General features: G+C 37.2%; 1 protein-coding gene and 2 non-coding genes across 3 annotated transcripts; 1 reads left to right on the forward strand and 2 right to left on the reverse strand.

Moving 5' to 3' along the window:
* Window positions 1-11,007: 11,007 nt before the first annotated feature.
* On the reverse strand, window positions 11,008-11,080 carry TRNAF-GAA (transfer RNA phenylalanine (anticodon GAA)). Its single transcript has one exon. It is a non-coding gene; the product is annotated as a tRNA-Phe (tRNA).
* A 6,756-nt stretch (window positions 11,081-17,836) lies between these two features.
* Window positions 17,837-17,939, forward strand: LOC127144107 (U6 spliceosomal RNA). The gene has a single exon (XR_007815728.1). It is a non-coding gene; the product is annotated as a U6 spliceosomal RNA (small nuclear RNA).
* Window positions 17,940-18,563: 624 nt separating this feature from the next.
* LOC127143979 (uncharacterized) lies at window positions 18,564-19,280 on the reverse strand. The gene has a single exon (XM_051079297.1). It carries the CDS (start codon window positions 19,278-19,280, stop codon window positions 18,564-18,566), a length of 717 nt encoding a protein of 238 aa, XP_050935254.1.
* Between the last annotated feature and the right edge of the window lie 2,508 nt (window positions 19,281-21,788).

Raw genomic sequence — 21,788 nt, forward strand, 5'->3', positions numbered from 1 at the left:
CACTCTCCGTCCCGACATTCGTCGTAACCATAATAGATCTTGCCACACATAACAGGCTATAGCACAACTATATCGTCATTTGCATCATACTAGCATTTATTTCAGGCATCATACTGTCAAATCCTCAACATGCAACATCGGGCATACACAGTCTCATACTTCAAACATGAAACTAGTAGTAGAATCTCTTACCTGGAGATCTACTTGTCGAGTCCTAACCGCGAGGCAGTACGCTTTCCAAGCGACGAAGTCCTAACTGTTTCATAAGTCAAAATTCGTAAATAGGTCGCCAACGACTAACGGTTCAAGACTCAATTGAAATAACTTACCCTAGAGAGGTTGCAGTGCTCGAGCCCCTACTGAAGAAATCCCGCGCTGCAGCAATTTCTTGGTCCAAGACGTCCCTTGAGGAAAAATAATTTAATTTAGACCCAAATTAATTTAACTAACGTCCGAGCATGGAGTCTTACCGGAAAAACCACAATAATTAATTAGATTACCAAAATTTAGGTGGATGGAGCCAAATTAGTCCTGGCGGCTCGGCTGGAAGAAGACAGGACCGGCTCGGCTTGGGCAGACGCGGCTCGGCTCGGTACAGGAAGCTACGCGGGCGGCTCGGCTTGCAACAGGGAGGAGATGCGGCTCGGCTACGCGGAACGCGCGGCGCGGCTTCCCACGCGGACGCGGTTCACACGCGGGGAGGGCTGGACGCGGCGCGGCTTCAGTTTCGGCTTCGGGCGCGCGGACGGTGGAGCGGCTCCGGGTTCGTTCGTCGGCTGGAGTGAAGCGCGGCGGATCGGCTTTGAGCGGCGGCTGCGGGAGACGGCTGGGCGCGGAGCGAAGCGGCTCCCTTCGGCTCGATCGGGTGGCGCGGCTGACGGAACTCCTCGGATCGACGCGGCGCTGCGAGCTTCGGCGGATCGGCTTGATCGAAGCGACGCGGCGCGGCTCAGCTACTCTCCTGATCGGAGCGGCGCGGCGTCGGCGGTCCCCCCTTAGGTCGAAGCGGCGCGGCGGGTTCCGGCTCGGCTGGCGGCTGCGGACTCGGCTGCAGACGCGCGGAGGATGGCTCGGCTTCCCTTCGGCTTGCAGACGCGCGGTGGATCGGCTCGGCGCTTGTCGAAGCTGGCGGCGTGCGGCGTGCGGCGGCGGCGTGCGGCGGCGACGTGCGGCGGCGCGGAGGGTGGCGGCGGCTAGGGTTTCCCTTTTTTTTTTTCTTTTCTTCTTTGGGGAGATGAGGAGTCTCACGTCTCCCAATGCCTCTTTTTAAAAGAAATCCCAAAATAAAAAAGAATTTAATAGCCCCCTTTTCCTCTCTCTCCACCCTTGACCCTTTCCAAGGCAATTAATTAATTTGCCACTCCATTGATTTACTAATTTACCCCTAACTTCAATAGTTTATAAAAAAGGAAACAACTTTAGTTTAATAAGGATAATATTAACTACACTTAGTATTAATATTATTAGTGGTCCAAAATAACAAAGGAAACCGAAAAATGTTGGGCGTTACAATCTTCCCTCCTAAAAAAAAACTTTCGTCCTCGAAAGTTCTAATCCTCGAACAGCTCGGGGTGCTGGGCTCTAATGTCCTCTTCTTTCTCCCACGTTGCCTCTTCCACTCCATGGTTTTGCCAAAGGATTTTGACCAGTGGAATTTCTCGACTGCGAAGCTTCTTGACCTCCCTTGCCAGGACCTCGACAGGCTGCTCCTCGTAGCTCAGATTCTCGCTAACCTGCAGTGGCTCGAAGTCCACCACATGTGTTGGGTCTGCGACATATTTCCTCAGCATGGAGATATGGAATACGTCGTGCACTGCAGCAAACGATGGGGGGTAGCGCCAAGCGGTAAGCCACGGGGCCAATCCGCTCCAATATCTCGAACGGCCCTACGAAGCGTGGGCTCAGCTTCCCCTTCTTTGCGAACCTCAGAACACCCTTCATGGGTGCAACCTTCAGAAAGACCATATCTCCCACTTCAAACTCGAGGTCCTTACGTCGTACATCAGCGTAACTCTTCTGTCTGCTCTGGGCTGTCAGCATACGAGCTCGGATCTTCTGTATGGCTGCGTTGGTCGTCTGCACTAATTCGGGGCCTAGCATCCTCTGCTCTCCAACCTCGCCCCAGCAGACAGGGGATCTACAGCACTTGCCATACAGAGCCTCGAACGGTGCCATACCGATAGTAGCCTGGTAGCTGTTGTTATAGGCAAACTCCATCAGATGCAGATGGGAGTCCCAACTTCCTGAAAACTCTAGTACGCAGGCTCGCAGCATGTCCTCCAAAATCTGGTTCAATCTCTCTGTCTGACCATCAGTCTGAGGGTGGAATGCCGTGCTGAAGTCCAACCTCGTACCTAATGCAAGTTGAAGTCCTTTCCAGAACTTCGATGTGAAACGGGCGTCTCTGTCTGAAATGATGGATACGGGTACTCCATGTAGTCTCACAATCTCTGTCATATATAGCTGCCCCCACTTACTGGCAGTGTAAGTGGATTTCCCTGGCACGAAATGGGCCGACTTCGTGAGTCTGTCGACCACAACCCAGATCACCGTGTAGCCCCTCAGGGTCTTGGGCAGTCCCGTAATAAAATCCATCGACACACTCTCCCACTTCCACTCTGGCACACTCAAGGGTTGCAACAACCCTGCTGGATGCTGCCTAGGTGCCTTCACCTGTTGGCACACCAAGCATCTACTGACAAAGTCTGCCACATCCCTCTTCATGCCCCTCCACCAATAGACACTCCTTAAGTCCTGGTACATCTTCGTACTCCCAGGGTGCATGGTAAACGGGGAACTGTGGGCCTCAGTCAAAAGCTCCGTCTTAACTGCGCTGTCTTCCGGCACACACAGGCGTCCCTCAAACATAAGGCCACCGTCAGAGGATATGGAGAAGTCTTCACCTTCCTCTGTCTCTACCACGCGACGCTTCTCTGCCAAGTAAGGATCATTCAGCTGAGCAGCAATGATCTTTTGCCTCAAGGTTGGCTGAACTGTCAACTGAGCCAACTGTGCGGTAACTTCACCTACTGAGACTGCAATCTCTGCCCTCTCAAAGTCCCTGAGTAAGGGGGTCTGCTTGGTGATTAGCGCTGCTGAATGTGCAACTTTCCTACTTAGCGCATCAGCCACTACATTCGCTTTACCTGGGTGGTATAGGATCTCGCAGTCGTAGTCTTTCACCAACTCAAGCCACCTCCTCTGCCTCATGTTCAACTCCTTCTGGGTGAAGAAGTACTTCAGGCTCTTATGATCGGTGTAAATCTGAATCTTCTCACCGTACAGATAGTGCCTCCATATCTTCAGTGCAAAGACTACAGCTGCCAACTCCAAGTCATGGGTAGGGTAGTTCTGCTCATGGATCTTCAACTGGCGGGAGGCATAAGCAACTACCTTACCCTGCTGCATCAGGACACAACCTAGTCCCTTCTTGGAGGCGTCACTATAGATTACAAAGTTTCCCGAACCATCGGGCACTGTCAGGACCGGTGCAGTCACTAGCTTCTGTTTGAGCTCCTGAAAGCTCCTCTCGCAAGCTGGGCTCCAGACAAAAGGGGTTCCCTTCTTGGTCAACTGGGTCAACGGGCTGGCTATACGTGAGAAGTCTTCCACGAACCTCCTGTAGTAACCTGCCAAGCCCAGAAAACTTCGAATTTCACTAACCGTGGACGGTCGGGTCCAGTTGGTCACCGCTTCAATCTTTGCGGGATCTACTGAAACTCCCTCACTGGAAACCACGTGGCCAAGAAACGTCACCTTCCTTAACCAGAATTCACACTTGGAGAACTTGGCATACAACTTGTTGGCTCGAAGGGTCTCCAAAACTTGGTGTAAGTGCTCCTCGTGCTCAGCCTCAGTTTTTGAGTAAATGAGGATGTCGTCAATGAAGACTATGACGAACGAGTCTAGAAACTCCTTAAACACCCTGTTCATCAGATCCATGAATACTGCAGGAGCGTTAGTCAAGCCGAAAGACATCACAACGAATTCGTAATGTCCGTACCTCGATCGAAAGGCCGTCTTGGGGATGTCACCGTCCCTAATCCTCAACTGGTGATAGCCTGATCGCAGGTCGATCTTGGAGAAGACGGTGGCTCCCTGCAACTGATCGAACAGGTCATCAATCCTGGGCAAGGGGTAGCGGTTTTTGACTGTCACCTTGTTCAGCTCTCGGTAGTCAATACAAAGGCGCATTGACCCATCCTTCTTCTTCACGAACAATACTGGGGCTCCCCAAGGCGACACACTGGGCCGGATGAAGCCTTTGTCCAGCAACTCCTGTAACTGGACCTTCAACTCCTTTAGTTCGGCTGGAGCCATTCTGTAAGGGGCCCTCGAGATTGGGGCAGTGCCCGGCTCTAACTCGATAGCGAAGTCTACTTCTCTGGGAGGCGGAAGTCCTGGAAGTTCGTCTGGAAAAACATCGGGGTACTCTCTTACCACTGGTTCGGAAGATAGGGAAACTTCCGGCTCTCTCACATCCACTACGCTTGCCAAAATACCCCAAGTACCCTGGCTGAGTAGTTTACTAGCCTTCATGGCTGAGATGACCTTGGGTATACATACCATGCCTGCCCCCCTGAATTTGAAACTAGCCTCGGAGGGAGGGTTGAAGACAACTTCCTTGCCATAACAGTCTATATTTGCATGGTTGGCTGATAGCCAATCCATGCCTAGTATCACATCAAAATCCTGCATGTCTAACACTAGCAAGGTCACGTCTAACATACGATTCGCTATCTCTACCCGACATGCCTTTATTTGTTCTTTGGATAACAGGACCTCCCCAGATGGAGTAGAAACCGACAAAACACTACCCAAAGGCTCTACCTCTAAACCCACATGCTGAACGAAAACGGAGGATATAAACGAGTGGGATGACCCAGAGTCAAATAGCACAAAAGCATAGTGCCCCAAAATTGGGAGCGTACCTGTCACCACAGTGCCAGCTCGCTCGGCCTCCTGCCGGGTAGTGGCGAAAACTCTCCCCTGCTGGGCCGCAGAAGGCTGGGGCGGTGTCGTCTCAAAGGGTTTCCGAGGACACATATCAGCAGTGTGCCCCGGCTGTCTGCACCTAAAGCAGACTCCACTTCCAGCCAAGCAACGACCTCCGTGGACTCTCCCGCAGGTAGTACAAGCGGGTAGCTCTCTCAGAGTCCTCCCGGCTGCTGCAAGCTCCCGTCGGTGTCTCTGGAAGACACCTCCTGACCTCAGTGTTCGCTGCGGTGCTACGTCAGGCTGCGTCTCAACCTTTCTCTTCTGTCCCAAGGCTGACCCTCTGCCGGCAGCCTTAGACGCATCGGCTCTCTCAGGCAGGCTCAAATCCAGTGCTATACGTAGTGCATCAGCATGCGTGGCTGGGCGGAGGGCTCTGACAATGCCCTGAAGGTCTAGCCTGAGTCCTCTAACAAATTTCTCCGTCCTGGCAGCCTCATCTCTTACCATATCGGGAGCAAAGCGGGACAGCATATCGAACTCGGCGTCGTACTGCTCCACCGTCATGTCGCCTTGCTCCAAGTTTAGGAACTCTTGCAGCTTGGCGTGCTTCACATTGGCGGAGAAAAACTTAGCATAGAAGTTCTCCTTGAACTGCTCCCATGTTATTTTGCTTACATCGCCCCCTAGCATTCTCTCCGCGGTCTCCCACCAGGCGGTGCCCCTGTCCTCCAAGAAGAAGACTGCACACTGCACCTTCTGGTCTTCTGGGCACTTCATGTACCGGAAAATAGTCTCTATGGACGTCAACCACATTTGGGCCTTTGTGGGGTTGTCCATGGATCCGTCAAAGGTCTTGGGATTATACTTCCTGAAATCCCGTAAGTGTTTCGCCTCGGCCGACAGTTGAACTGGTACTGGTTGAGCTTCCTCAGGGGCTGGAGGAGCGACGGCCTGAGCCTGAACAGGGGCGGCCTGGGCCTGAGCAGGGGCGGCCTCGGCCTGAACAGGGGCGGCCTGGTTCTGCTGGGCGGCAAGGAAAGGCGCCAGAGCAGCTTGCAGCATGTCCTGATAACGCTGCTCCATTGCGGCGAGATCCGCCTGGGTGACCGGTGCGTTTGGGTCGACTGCCGGTGCAACAGGTGGCGCCTCCGGCTGGCCACGACCGGCTCCTCTGCCTCCCCTACCACCTCCTCGGCGTGTACCTCTACGTGGCGGCATTCTCCCTAAAATTCACCAACAAACTTCTCACCACAAGAACTTAACACCCTATATCTAGGTCTTAGACTATTCAGGCAAAATTGTAATCTTAACATTAGCAAGGCTTTAGACATACCTGGCGAGTGCCGAAGGACCGTATAGCCATAGGGTGAAGTAAAACCAAACAAAAATGACTTACATCGTAGGCCAGTCTACAGAACCTAAAACACTGTGCTCTGATACCAACTGTAACGACCCAACTCCTTATGCTGAATCGAAGTCATTACTAAATATAGAACAAGTGGTTTAAGTCTAAAAATTTTATTAAAAGCATACGGTTCAAGAAATTCATTTATAAAAACATAAACAAGGTAGTCATGCAAAAATGTAAAAACGTTCTGAAATCCTACTCGGGCCCTATCTACATAAAAGATAGTGAAAAATAAAAAGTACTCAAACTCAAATGCTAAAATCTGAAATAAGAAATAAGCGGAAGCGGTAGTCCCTATGGCCCTCCTCGGTCTCACTTCGGGTCGCTCGCCAGCTTGCCCTTGCCCTTGCCTCGTCCTCTACCTGAAAACATAAAATGGAGAGAATGAGTATAAAAATACTCAGTAAGGGACCCACTACTAGTCCCACTAGGTGCCTGTTAACTTCCTGTTAGAGCCCTGATAACTGGTACCCAATCTCTGGCACGTTCCCGAACACGTGCAATCATGCGCTCCCGTAGGAACGTAACTCTGGTCTTCGGTGCCCGGGGACACCTAGGACAGTCGGGATGCGAGGACCCCGTCGAGTCACTCGAGTCATGTCTATATCATGCTAGACTGGCGTCCCGTCGGACCACACAGTCCTCAATAGGTGGTGATCCCGAAGGACACCCATGCAGGTACGACTCTAACAGAAATCAAGCTAACAGGTACCCTAATTGCAGTAAACATACACATGGCATCAGCATATAACATGTCACATAAATCATTTCTACACTCTCCGTCCCGACATTCGTCGTAACCATAATAGATCTTGCCACACATAACAGGCTATAGCACAACTATATCGTCATTTGCATCATACTAGCATTTATTTCAGGCATCATACTGTCAAATCCTCAACATGCAACATCGGGCATACACAGTCTCATACTTCAAACATGAAACTAGTAGTAGAATCTCTTACCTGGAGATCTACTTGTCGAGTCCTAACCGCGAGGCAGTACGCTTTCCAAGCGACGAAGTCCTAACTGTTTCATAAGTCAAAATTCGTAAATAGGTCGCCAACGACTAACGGTTCAAGACTCAATTGAAATAACTTACCCTAGAGAGGTTGCAGTGCTCGAGCCCCTACTGAAGAAATCCCGCGCTGCAGCAATTTCTTGGTCCAAGACGTCCCTTGAGGAAAAATAATTTAATTTAGACCCAAATTAATTTAACTAACGTCCGAGCATGGAGTCTTACCGGAAAAACCACAATAATTAATTAGATTACCAAAATTTAGGTGGATGGAGCCAAATTAGTCCTGGCGGCTCGGCTGGAAGAAGACAGGACCGGCTCGGCTTGGGCAGACGCGGCTCGGCTCGGTACAGGAAGCTACGCGGGCGGCTCGGCTTGCAACAGGGAGGAGATGCGGCTCGGCTACGCGGAACGCGCGGCGCGGCTTCCCACGCGGACGCGGTTCACACGCGGGGAGGGCTGGACGCGGCGCGGCTTCAGTTTCGGCTTCGGGCGCGCGGACGGTGGAGCGGCTCCGGGTTCGTTCGTCGGCTGGAGTGAAGCGCGGCGGATCGGCTTTGAGCGGCGGCTGCGGGAGACGGCTGGGCGCGGAGCGAAGCGGCTCCCTTCGGCTCGATCGGGTGGCGCGGCTGACGGAACTCCTCGGATCGACGCGGCGCTGCGAGCTTCGGCGGATCGGCTTGATCGAAGCGACGCGGCGCGGCTCAGCTACTCTCCTGATCGGAGCGGCGCGGCGTCGGCGGTCCCCCCTTAGGTCGAAGCGGCGCGGCGGGTTCCGGCTCGGCTGGCGGCTGCGGACTCGGCTGCAGACGCGCGGAGGATGGCTCGGCTTCCCTTCGGCTTGCAGACGCGCGGTGGATCGGCTCGGCGCTTGTCGAAGCTGGCGGCGTGCGGCGTGCGGCGGCGACGTGCGGCGGCGCGGAGGGTGGCGGCGGCTAGGGTTTCCCTTTTTTTTTTTCTTTTCTTCTTTGGGGAGATGAGGAGTCTCACGTCTCCCAATGCCTCTTTTTAAAAGAAATCCCAAAATAAAAAAGAATTTAATAGCCCCCTTTTCCTCTCTCTCCACCCTTGACCCTTTCCAAGGCAATTAATTAATTTGCCACTCCATTGATTTACTAATTTACCCCTAACTTCAATAGTTTATAAAAAAGGAAACAACTTTAGTTTAATAAGGATAATATTAACTACACTTAGTATTAATATTATTAGTGGTCCAAAATAACAAAGGAAACCGAAAAATGTTGGGCGTTACACAGCATCATCGTCCATTACACTAATTGTGTCATCTATTCCTCCCAATATTTCCATGTTTTTGTCCCTACACCCATGCCATCCCATGTTTCCCAATTATCTTTTAATTAATTTCATCTTGTTCAATTTTCACATACTTTGACGAAGAGGACTTGAGAATGGTGCAGTATTATTTTCATTTTTGTAATAGGAAAAAAAAAAAAAAAGAGAGAAGAACATTCAACCATGTATGGTGTTTAATCATATACTTAAAGCCACATACTATGCTAAATATGGGTATATAATTTTGTACCTCCAACATCAATCAAATTGACTGATTTTAGAATTTTTTTTAATAAAATTTGTTCAAAATAAACTTCAAACTTAAATTAAACATTTAAAAAGTTAAACTAAAACTAAAAGGCATCCACTACTAAATTAAATTATGTTAATTATGTTTACTTTTAACAATTATAGTGTATGATAGTATAGCTTCATTCTGGTTGGGTGTTACTTTTGTTTGACTTTGTATGTAGAGCCACCAATATAATATTAAGAGACATAACATCTCTTATTGTGACATCTTTTTGTTGTTGGTCTTTCACTTATTTACTTTTGTTAATTTTATTGTACCTTTAATTTGTTGTCTAATGTCAAAATATTTAAATTGAATTAAAATATCAACTATTTTTATCAACAAATTTAACTTAATAAAAATCAAATTTAGTTGCTTTCTATTTAATAAATTATGTTTGAAAAAATATATTTCAAGTTGTTTATCCATCTCGAATATCGATTTGATTTTTTCTTCCTTTTTTCTTTTTTTATTTTTTTATCACGAGTTTAATTAATCGAGTACAAATATATAGTTCTCTTAAATCCAAGTAAGTATACAAAATTATTCTTCTATCTTAACAGCAACACATTGACTATTGTGGCATGCAATATTACATTTCCACTAATTATTTGTATCCATTTAATTAAAGTTTAATCCGTTTGCTTAATGTTTTTAGTTCATGTAGTATATTATCCATAAACCATTTTGGTTTGTGTATTTTGAATTTTCTTCTATTTACTTTTCATCCCATTTTATTATTTATCTACGTCTTTTCAATAAAACTTCAATTTAGTTATTAAAATTAATTTTTCTTGAAATTTGTTATCAAGACAATTAAAGACACACTTAGTAAACATATTATGGTAACGCGAATAAAGATTCTTTTTATTTTAGCAAAATATGAATTGAAATATAAATATCAAATTAGAAAAAAAAATAGTCGTATTTGAACCTAATTTTTCCTATAATAATTTAGGGATTTTTTTTGAAGCAATATAATTTTATATTTAGGGCATTAAACAAGGTAAGAGTAATATGAATTTGGACAATATGACCCTTTTCTTTTAGAAGATCACTATTATCCCTTTCCTTTTGGTACCTCTCATCTTCAACTATATTCAACTAGAAGTAATTAAAGAAAAAGGAGATGAACCAAACGCCGAGTTTCTATTGATATGGAGTTATTAACCATAATCAACTAAGGTTATTTTTCACATTTTTCTCATCAAACCAAAGACGACAGATTTCAAAGTTGCACATCTAAACTTTGTTTAAGAAGATTGATATATACAAATAATAATAATAAAGATGAAGAAGAAGAAAAAGTGGGGTAAGAAAGTTAGGTAAAGAAGGTGGGGACTTTTCTATCTGAAGGGTTTGAAATTTGAATCATAACACCGTTATATCTTTACAACACTTCTAATTTGTAGTTTGAATTTTAATTTTAAAGATATTTTTGAATATATCAAAATAAATCAAAATATTTACATGTATAGTACAATTCAAAATCTATCCGTATTTATTATCGATAAAATATAAAATTTAATTACATTTTAAAAATATTTTAAATGGTTTAATTATTTACAATAATTTTTTTTTATTTAATTTAATTTAATTAATTTTAATATGAAGCGACTAAACTTTAACCATAGCCTTCAATAATATTTAATTTTGAAAATAAAACCCACGGAATCAAATGTCAAATAAGATAATGCATGATATTTTGTTTGATGGGATTTCATGTATATATATATATATATATATGAATATAATATTTCAAATGATTAACGAATATTTAATATTTATAATATTATTCCTTTTTCTTCACTAACATCCAAGTTGAAAGACAAAATAAAAGGTGAGGTTTTAGCAAAAGAGAGACAGCTTTACCCTACATTTATATTCTCCATGAGATTCCCCTAAATTATATTACCTCATCTTTTCAAAATCATTCTCCTTTTTAAAAGCTCATTATCATCACTAATATCCTATTCTTTTAATCTTTTTAGTTTACTCAAAATATATAATTTATTTCGATTTTTTTCCTACGTGGAAAAAATAATTATAATAATAAAATGCGGTGAGCGTGGATCGAACACGCGACCTTCAGATCTTCAGTCTGACGCTCTCCCAACTGAGCTATCCCCGCTTGTTGATTTTAATGAAAAACTAATATAATTTTATAACTTTTCAAATAATATATTTGATTTTGTTTCACTTTTTGCTTGACCAAGTTGTTGTTGAAAAATAATTCTTAGTTTTCTGTTTATTTTTAATTTTTTTTAATAAAAATTGTTTTTAAGAAGTAAATATTCAAAAGGAAAATTGTCAAAAGTTACAAAATTGAACCATTTATAAACAAAAACCTATTAGAAACTCTAAGGTTATAATTATTTTCCATACCATTTTATAAGTTAAAAGAGAGAAATTGAAACGATACCCTTTTATTTATATTTGAATAATCTAAACAAGGAACAAATGATAAAAATATTAAGTATTATTAAAAATTTTAAAACGTGAAGGAGGAGAATTGAACTTCTAACTTCGAAATTGATGATAAGATCGCTTGACTTATTTAGTTAGGTTTATTTAAGCTATATTTTTATAGTTAATTTTCAAAATTCATATTTAAATTAATATTAAAAAGTTTATGTACTTAAAGAAATTGGGAAAAGGAAAATAATAAAATCCTTACTAAAGAAAGGACTTAAAAGTCAACCCTTAGTCGAAATGAGGATGAAAACATGTTAGTATAGATTGAAGTCCTGGTTTTCCGACTTTCGCTGTTTCTTTTTTTCTTTTTCTTTTTTTAAAAAACATATTAACATATTTCGAGTTTTTTTAGATTGGTCGGAACTTTTTGACTCTTTTGTTTCATATAGGAAAAGGAGAGCTTGAAGTTCAACTTCTAACATCGACATTGATAGTGCATGTATTATATCAATTGAGTTACATTTATTTTCATTAAAGTAGTCAAGATAAATGAAAACATAGATGTTTGTAACTTTGTATAAGAAAATTTGTTAAAATATGGATATATAAGATTAATTGATATCATACATCTAGGTTGCTACTGTTCTATGGACTAAGTGGAATGAACGTAACAAACAAAGCTTCAAGAATACTCAAAATAGGTTCATCAACATATGGGATGACATTTGCTCCTTGGTGGGAGACTTGTCCCAAAGAAAAAACAAATTAAACTCTTTAGACTACAATGCTTCAAATATTGCTATTAATAATTTACAAAGTTTTTTATGTAATCCTTTCTTGTGCTTAATTAAATATCTTCCGGGAGACAATGAGGTCGTACTAAGAAGGTACCTTTTGGAATATTTATACAAATAAATTTAAAACCATTTTTCATATTGGAACACATTTCCTTTTGATTAATAATGAAGAAAAAAGTCCAATTCGATCGATATTCATATATGTATATATAGTAAGTAAACATCTAGAAGAAAGCCCATAACTTTCTTAGTAAAAATCTTATTTCAAATGGAATTAAACTTTATCATTTTAAAGAGAGGAAAGTTCTCACGAAACTCCAAACCCAAGGAAAAGAAAGACACATATGGCAAGAGGAAGGTGACCATTAACAATGGAAAAATTCAGTCATACCTTCCAAATGAGAGTAGCCAAGAGATGACTTCTCCAAATTTGTTATTATTATTTTCTTTTTCTAAAAGGATTGTTAAAACTAATAATATATAGTTTGAATAAGGAAATATTTAACCATTTTAGAATAGTTTTGAGCACATTTAAAACACTAAATTTAAGAAAGGAGTTGTTACAAAAGGTATCCAACTAGGGTTCAAGAATCTCATCATGATTATGCTAAAAACCCTAATTCAATTAATGTTTATGTGCAATGTAACATTACAACAAATATATATATATATATGAATAGAAAAGGGAGAGGAAAAAATGGGCAAAAGGTGAATGAAAGGAGGAAGAAAAATGAACCTTTTAAGAATAAAGTAAATTATAACATAGAGAAAAAAAAAAAAAGGAAATGCAATATAATTATAATTAAATTGTGGACCCTTCTCAACCTTAACATATAGCTTTAACATTTTTCTTCTAGCAATTATTTCTCTACAAGATTGGCATCTTTTTCCTTTTTCTTCCCACATTATTGAAAAGGTAGACAAAATTCATTGAAAAAAAACAATTTTTTCCTTTTTTTTTTTTAATAAATAAAAAAAAAACTTTGGTTCTTTAATCCAACAACCTAAAAGGAAAAATTAAATCATATGGAAAGTTATGTTTAACTTCATCAATAGCCTCCTCTCCACTCATTTTTCTTGCACTTTTTTCTTTTACTTTCTACCAAATAAAATAGTAATTCCATCATAAAATTTACACCTTTTAATTTTATATATATTTTAAAAGATTGATCATGAATTTATAAATATTCTTTTAAATTTTACTCTAATTAATATTTTGACATAAAACAAAAGTTTTTCCCTCAGTCTCTTATTTTTTTGGTTGAATAAACAACAAAAGCTTCTTTTCTTGCTTTGCTTGTGTATATATTTATTCCATCACTTTTAGATTTTTGGTATGAACATTAGTATCTATTGATCTCTCTATCTCTAGTATTATTAAAGATGTGTCAGCCTAGTTAAGATATTCAAGTATATCTACTAATCCTTCGACCTCTAGTACATGTTAAAGAAACATCGTCCCAATATTTTTCTTGACATGTCACCTATTTTAGCAACCCTTCTTACACACCAGACCAAAAGTGTTGTCATTAATCCCCTCATGCCCTTGTGAATACTTTTTATATAATCTATGTTCTTATATACTAATAAACCTTCTTTTTAAGTATAACATCACACCAAACAATTATCGGTGGCTTCATCTAATTAGTAATATCATCAATATACACATATTATACAAACATATGTAATTGATTTCTTTAGAACGAAGTAGAAAATTAAAAAAACGTCAAAATCGTTGGGGAGAATAAGTCGAAATTTGAGAATGCAATCCCATGGGAGCAGAGAGCATGAAAGCACGATCAATGGACTTGAAGAACCATACCCTTTTGGATCTGAAATCATAGAAGAAATAAAATGGATAGAAACCGATTGAGGTTTGGATTTTTTCGCCTACTTCAATGCTTCCAATTATGCATTCTTTTCTCTACAAAGTATATATTAACCAAAATGTTAATTCCTATAGGTAGATGTATAATTAGTTTTACGTGTTTTAAACCCTACTTTTTTGTGCCATCCGAAATATATATATATATATATATATATATATATATATATATATATATACATTTTACATCATTAACTCATAATTCTTCCAAATTATATACTCTATTTGAAACACACTCTAACAAATTAGAAATGAAATATGCCTACGAAATTAATGATATAATAATGATCAATAACTTAAACAATAATAATATATAATAATGAAAAACATACCATTATTGTAGTAAGAGTAATGACTTTCCTTCCAACAGATACCTTGATGCGTGAATTCGTTAGAACTTAGAACAACACCGACTGTCACAAAAAAAAAGATGATACAATCACACACTAAATTTTTTTTAGAAATTAAACCGATATAGCCTTTATTCTTAAAGAAATTGAAGATGGAAAGGGAAAAGGAGTTCTTTTAATTTTATTTTAACAAAAAACAATAGAGGTTGAGTGATCATCCCCTAGCTAGGGATATATATATTTTCTTTACCAAAAGAAAATGTTCTTAGAACTCTCACATCGACTTCAAATTTATAGGAAAATATATAGAAAGAAACTGCAATTGTAAGACATTCTAAGAACCATGGAAGTAAATTACACAACGTACTAACACACACAAGCATAAAGATGTCCAAACAGATAGGAATTGATCTACTATTCCTTAACATATATTTTAACTAAATCACTTATAAATAGATCCAAAGGTCGTTCATAACTACACAACAAAGAGTACTCGTAAAAGTCGAATTATTTGAGCCTTTCGTACTTGGTTTCTTCTCGTACTTATTAACAAATATATATTTCTGGAAGATAATGATAATATGAATGTACTACGGAGTTTTACCCCTAATACAAACATTCGTGCACCTCTAAACCACGTGTAAAAAGATAAAAAGGATTCTTAGAGTTAAAAGATTCAATTTATTGAAACAACTTTAAGCTTGTTCCAATTAAAGAAATTTTTTGTGTTATCTATATATGTTAATTCTTACCCCAAACGACTTAAATCCTAACAGAATTTATATAAGGTGTGACAAATGAAACTAATTTAAAAAGTGTACAGAGTTAGCAGATAGAAAAATATAAATTGATCATGATTAATTAAACTTCAAATGTAACACAAGAATCACCAACACACACCAAACACAAGGACACAAATGACAAACTTCAAAAGGAAATGAAGGATATAAAAGGTGTGTGGTCATATACGTGGTTGAACCGCATTATTCTTTATTACCACACACACACACACATATCAGACTAAAACACACAAGACAATGCCAATAATTTGCCTTTTATTCAGACAGGCAGTGCTTCCTTATCAGTCCTTATCTGAAATTGGTACGAATTAACGCCGGTGAAAACTCCGTCGTTGCATGGCAGTACCATGCGGTTTTTTAGGCTAGTTGCGATTTGAGTATACGAAAAAGGAACTTCGCTAAACCCTCGTTTGACGACGACATTAACTTAAACTTTCGACATGGGAGGTACGGTGATGGTGGTATCACAAGACATTGGCCATTGACCAAACTCTCTCCCCATAAATCCTTCCATTTCCAAGCCTATACTGAATGTTGATATCGATTTTTCTTCTATAGATTATATAATCTTCTGAAACTTCAAATTGGGTTTCTTTAGTAGGATCTGATTCAGTAGCATTCAAACAAGGAAAATCTGATTCAGTAGCATTCAAACAATTTTCCTTGTTATCTGTTTGATAGTATGAGGTTCTATCTTAAAACCAATTGGTAATGAGAGGAGTAAGTCATCTACCTTATAAGGGGTGTGAGTCCCAACATCTCAACATTATCCACGGATACAACGGCGCAGAATGCAGTGTTTCCTACGCTACAAAGAGCCACAACGTTGTCGTGGAGGCTCACAGGTTGAAACGACAAGTTCGGATCATCTCTATTCCCATGTTCAATCAAACCATACAATTTAGGTTAAATTACATTAAAGTCTGTTATTTTTAGAACTCGAGGACACAATTATAAAACCTAAGAACATATCCATTAAAAATTGGTTTTATTCATCTCTTTTTGGAAAACATACTGTTTTTGGTTATATATAGGTTTAGGGCTATAAATGTTTATATATGCTCATCTCTTGTTTTAAAGTTTCTTAACAAAATATCTAATTCTAATCTCTTTATTTGAATAAATCTCAAATTTATTCCTTACGGTTAGATTATATTTTTATGCTTCTTTTTTTTAAAAAAAAAAACTATTTTCTATTATTTTTACTACAGGATTTGGAAACATACTGCCATATTATATTTTGTAGACTGGAAATTATTATTACACTTTAACAAATTAAGAATAAATTTAAGGTTTATAAAAGAGATATATAAATTAAAATTCGACAAACTTTGGAGTATACCAAAATGGTATTTTAAGTAAGAAAAGGTCAAACCTTATTGATGTTGGAGCCCCATTTAATTACATTGATTTTATTCTCAATAGAATTAAGGGGATTACAATGGATAACAATTTTAAGAATAATAATTAAGGGTTTTTTTTAAATAAAATATTTACACTATATATAATAATTTTAAATCCGAAAAATGTTCACCAGGGTCTAAATGAATAATCACTGCTATTGTTCAGGTCCTTTTTTGTTAACTATCTATCACAAATTTAAATGTCATCAATATATGATTACCCTCGGATATTAAATCTCATAGCAAATAAGCATACAAACAATAATTTGGGTGGAAAACTAAGCAAAATATAATTTATATAAATTCATAGTTATTAACGATATATCAAATAGTATAAAGGAAATAGTAAAATATAATAATTATTGATAAAAACATAAAATATAAATATTATAAATAGACCTTTTGTATTTAATAGTATTATAACCTAATAAAAAATGGATATGCAAACAGCTACTAATAAAAATAAACAAGGATAAATATATACTTCAAAATTATCATGATTTCTAATTTATTGATATGAAAAACCAATGATACACCTCATAGCACATCATGAGCATCAAACCTAATCATGCATAGAAAGAAATTTCAAAATATATATAACTAATATAAAATTTATAATTCTGGATATGGTGCTATATAACAATTAATAATGATAAAACATGAAAAAAGAAAACAATTGAACATTAAAAAAATAGTAACTTTAGTAAACAACATGATGTTAATTTGTAAGCTATTGATATGATAAACCGATGATAATTAAAGATAATAGTAAATTATGAACATGTAAAGACACCTACTATCACATATTGGATCTCTGTCAATAATAGTCTTTGGTTAATAATATCTATCAAAACTGTAGATATGTCATTGCTAAGTTTATTGTCAATACATCTTAGTCAATAATATCTATCGAAAAAACAAGTTAAATTTTTGTCATAGGTAATAAATGGATTAGTGATATGTATCAAATTGTTCTAAATTTATCATTATTTTGTTTTAGATTCTCATATATGTAATTGCACATGACGAAAAAGTAGTGAAAGCTAATTTAATTCTAACAAAATTTTTAGAATAACAAAATTGACTATTAATGAAAATCAATGGAAAGAAAGTAAATCGTAAAATCTAAAGACTAAATAAATGATACAAACCTCATATGTCAATGTTGAAAATATAGATTTTATAAAAATAAATCAAATAGAAATCCAATTCTCGAAGTAGAAAATGTAAAATTGTAGTCCCCTCGCAGACATCCAATAAAATTGGAACGATAAATAGAAGATTGATATGGTTCCTGTGCAAGGATGACACGTGCAAATCGAGAAATGATCTAAATTTAGGGAAAAAAAGGAAAATGTGAAACTGTAAACCTAGCAAGCATTTAGATTTAGTTTTTGCTTTCATCCTTAATCCCTACGTAAAAGAGTTGAATTTTTTTGTCAAATTCTACAAATGAGAACAAACTTTTAAAATGTAGGTTTCTTTTTTTATCTTTAAAATTAAGTTTGGTTTTTTTTAAAAGGGACATTTGTAAAAATAGCAAAATTTTTGTATGATAATAAGACTCATGTAACTCCATTTTTCAAATGTAAAAATAGCAAAAGAAAATTATGATAATAAGACACATGTCACTCAATTTTTTAAATTGAAAAATTAACAAATTTAAAAGTAGATAACCTCTAATAGCCATATTTGTCATATTCGCAATATGAAAAAAAATGTTATGAGTTTTTTTCTTTTAATTTTTTTTATCATATGATGTAATTTTACTTTAAAAAATTGATAAACAATATATAACGAATAAGAAAAATTTAGTAGTAGAATAAGTGTTTATAAATTTAATTTTCAAAAACAAAAAACTACAAACAGGCACTTTTGGCTTTTGTACCTCTCGCGGTAGCGACTATCCAATTAGGAACATGGATCCAGAACCTTCCGGACTCAACATTCTTGAGATGAAGATTTCAATCTTTCTGAGGGAAGATCTCATGGATAAAAGATGGATGATTTTTCTCTCCAGATACTTGCAAATACTTACCCTCAAATCTCAAGTACCTGCCATTGAAGCCTTTAAAGGTCACATGTTTTGGGAACACACATAACGAATTCCAATCAATAACTTTGGTGAATACACCATATGCATCCTCCCGTTCAGAATCTGGTCTACCATTCTCTATTGCCGATAACCGGTTTGTTTTATCTCGAAACAACTCGTAACCGAGCTGCACGTGCCGAAAGCGATAAGCTTTATATTTGGCATCGCAGATTGGCTCAAACAAAGTGCACGACCATTTCGATCGGTCGTCTTCTTTCTTTGTGGCAGTGGGTACAATGTGGTTGGAGTCGGATGATTTGCGAACCCAATATCTGTTGTTGTTCGTACATCTAATGTGGATGAGTTTGGGGTCGGAATCGGAGATCTCGGATTCGAATTTTGAAAATGGACTGAGGAGGCCGTGTGTGCCATTGAACTCAAGGGATCTACTTTCACGTATATTCTGTAGAAATGGTGCAGTTATTGGCTGGGGATGTCTTGGACTATAGTTTTGCAAAGCAAAATATTTTGGGATTATGGATCTGTCGTCGGAGGAGGACGACAAGTCAAGTTTGTAGCTTTTTATTGCTTCTTTCTTGGGCGTCTCCGGCGCCGGAGCACCTTTAGGCGGGGGTAATGGAAACATTTTGTATTGTGTGTATAATGTTAATGCGTCTCCAAACTCTTTTCTCTATGTTACGTTTAAAACCCTCGATGAACCTAAAGCCTTTTTATATGCAACGAAAAAATTATACTTTTCTTAAAAAAAAAAAAAAGAGAGAGAGAGAGAATAAAAATGATAATCGTTAGTGACAATGTTAGGGACGATGATGATGTTGTGTTCTATTGAGTTAGGCAACGTGGGTATAATAATTCTTTTATAGTATCACAGTTTATATGTTATAGAAACTAAAATTCCCATATAATTGTAAATAATTTTAGCAAAACATTAACTTATAAGTTAATGTTTTTTCAGCAAGATTTTAGTACGTGGAAAACCGTTTTTGCATTAATGTTCCGATCATGAAAACTTCATTTTTTTGAAACGTTTTTTCACGCTATTAAAAAAATCAGTATTCCTTCTTCTCACCTTCATAGAATGACACGATCTTCTTTTATTGTTGTGGTCATACTGAGGGACATAGCAGACATATAAGGGATGGCGATTTTGAAAGAAGGGGAGATAAAAAAGGAAAAAGAGAAAAGATAAGAAAGAAGAACCCGAGTCATGAAAAATACGATAATTATTAAATCAACAGTCTTTCTCATTTGAGTGAACAAGAAGAAAAGATCGTATCAATACTATTCAAACTAAGCTCACTTTAACTCTAATTTTATTAGTTATAATATACTAAGTAATCAAGTTATTTTAAATTTGTTTAATTTTAAATTTTGTCTATAAATTTTTTTTGGATAGTTACAAATATAGTAAGTATATTCAAAATAATTAAGTATATAACAATATTTTTCTAAAAATTACAAATATAGTAAAATAAAATCTATCAATTATGTTACTGATAAACCATGTTGCAAATATTGATTTATCTGATAAAACCTTTAGACTTTGTTATATTTACAATTTTTTTTAAAAAATATTGCTATATACTTAATCATTATTTCTAAAATTGTTACCCATTATAACTACCTTAAATTTTTTTTGTCATTGTGGGGTTTTTAAAATCTTATTAGAGGCTTAGTGAATAAGTAAGTGAGTCATGATGAACCATGAAAGATTTTTTGTTTTTCAAATATCAAGAACCTCATTCGTTATTGTAAATTGCTTTTCTGTGTTTGAATTGTTAAGATGGAAAAGAAAAAGTAAACAATGCTAGAAAGCGATTATATGAAATATGAAAACAAAAATACTAAAAGGTGTTAGAAAAACTAAAACTATGTAACGTTGAATGTTAATAGAGAGGAACGAGACGAAACAAATGTATGTTACTAAGTAGGTAAATGAAAAAAAAAACCTATACATGAAACAATTTTTTTAAAAAAAATTAATCAAATCACGTCTTAAATTTGTGGATCCGATCATAGTCCCCAGTGAGGACAACTATCGTTATTGAGGCATTTTGGGATGATATCAAAAACATAGTCATGAAGGTGTACACCCAAAGTGGACAATATCATACTATCTGGGAGCACACGATTGAAAACCATTTCAATTTTTTGTTTTTGTTTTTCTTTCTGTTTTTTAAATTTTATTTATTAAAACCAAAAATTTGGTAAACATAATTTGTTTTATTGTTTTTTGAAAAACAAAATATATCTTTTTTTTCATTTTACACATGCCCTAAGTTATTTTAAGTTTGTAAAATTAAAAATTTTGGTAGATGAATTTTTAGATATATGGCGGGGCTTCTAAAGTCTTAATTATTCGAGACACAGTGAATAAGTTGGTAGATGAATAAGTCTTAATAAATTCGAGACACAAAATTTATTATACTTGATTTTTCTATGAAACGGAAATATTTTGCAAAATGTTTTATTTTTTTTTTTACAATTTTCCTTCTTAATATGGGTCTTTTATTTTCGAAGTGTTTCTATGGAGAAAAAAAAATTGGAAAATGTTATAAAGCAATTATATGAAATATGAAAAATAAAAATGCTAAGAGATATGAGAATAATTACTAAAACTACGTAAAAATGAAAGTTAAAATCGATAAATTAGATTTGACATAAATTCTTCTCAAAGGCACACAACGAAAGGACATAGTAAAATAGCGACAATAATGCTTTTGATGATATAAGGAGATTTAGAGAAGAGAAATATATAACACCTATTGATCATAATTAATGAGTTATTTCTAAATTATTTTTCTTCAATTACAAACTTTGGTCAAAGTATTTTTTAAGATATGACGGGGGATTCTAAAGTCTTATTCCATACTTAATAAATAAATAAGTAAATGAGTCACGATGAATTTTAAATTTTAATTTTTTAAATACGAAGTAATTCTTTTTTTTATTTTACATTTGTTTTATTATTTTTAATTGTTACTATTTATGGATAAGAAGAAGTTGAGAATTATATGAAATATGAAAAATTGAGTCGTTACAAACGTGTGAATTTATTAGATTGACATGACTTTTTGTTCTACCATATTATAAGAGAGATAAGAAGGATACTTTTGACGATTAGAAAAATGTG

This window comes from Cucumis melo, chromosome 11 (assembly GCF_025177605.1).
Source record: "Cucumis melo cultivar AY chromosome 11, USDA_Cmelo_AY_1.0, whole genome shotgun sequence".
NCBI lineage: Eukaryota > Viridiplantae > Streptophyta > Magnoliopsida > Cucurbitales > Cucurbitaceae > Cucumis > Cucumis melo.

What these genes read in the sequence shown, in the direction of transcription:
- LOC127143979 (XM_051079297.1), bottom strand. Translation starts at nt 19,280, where the DNA reads ATGTTTCCATTACCCCCGCCTAAAGGTGCTCCGGCGCCGGAGACGCCC.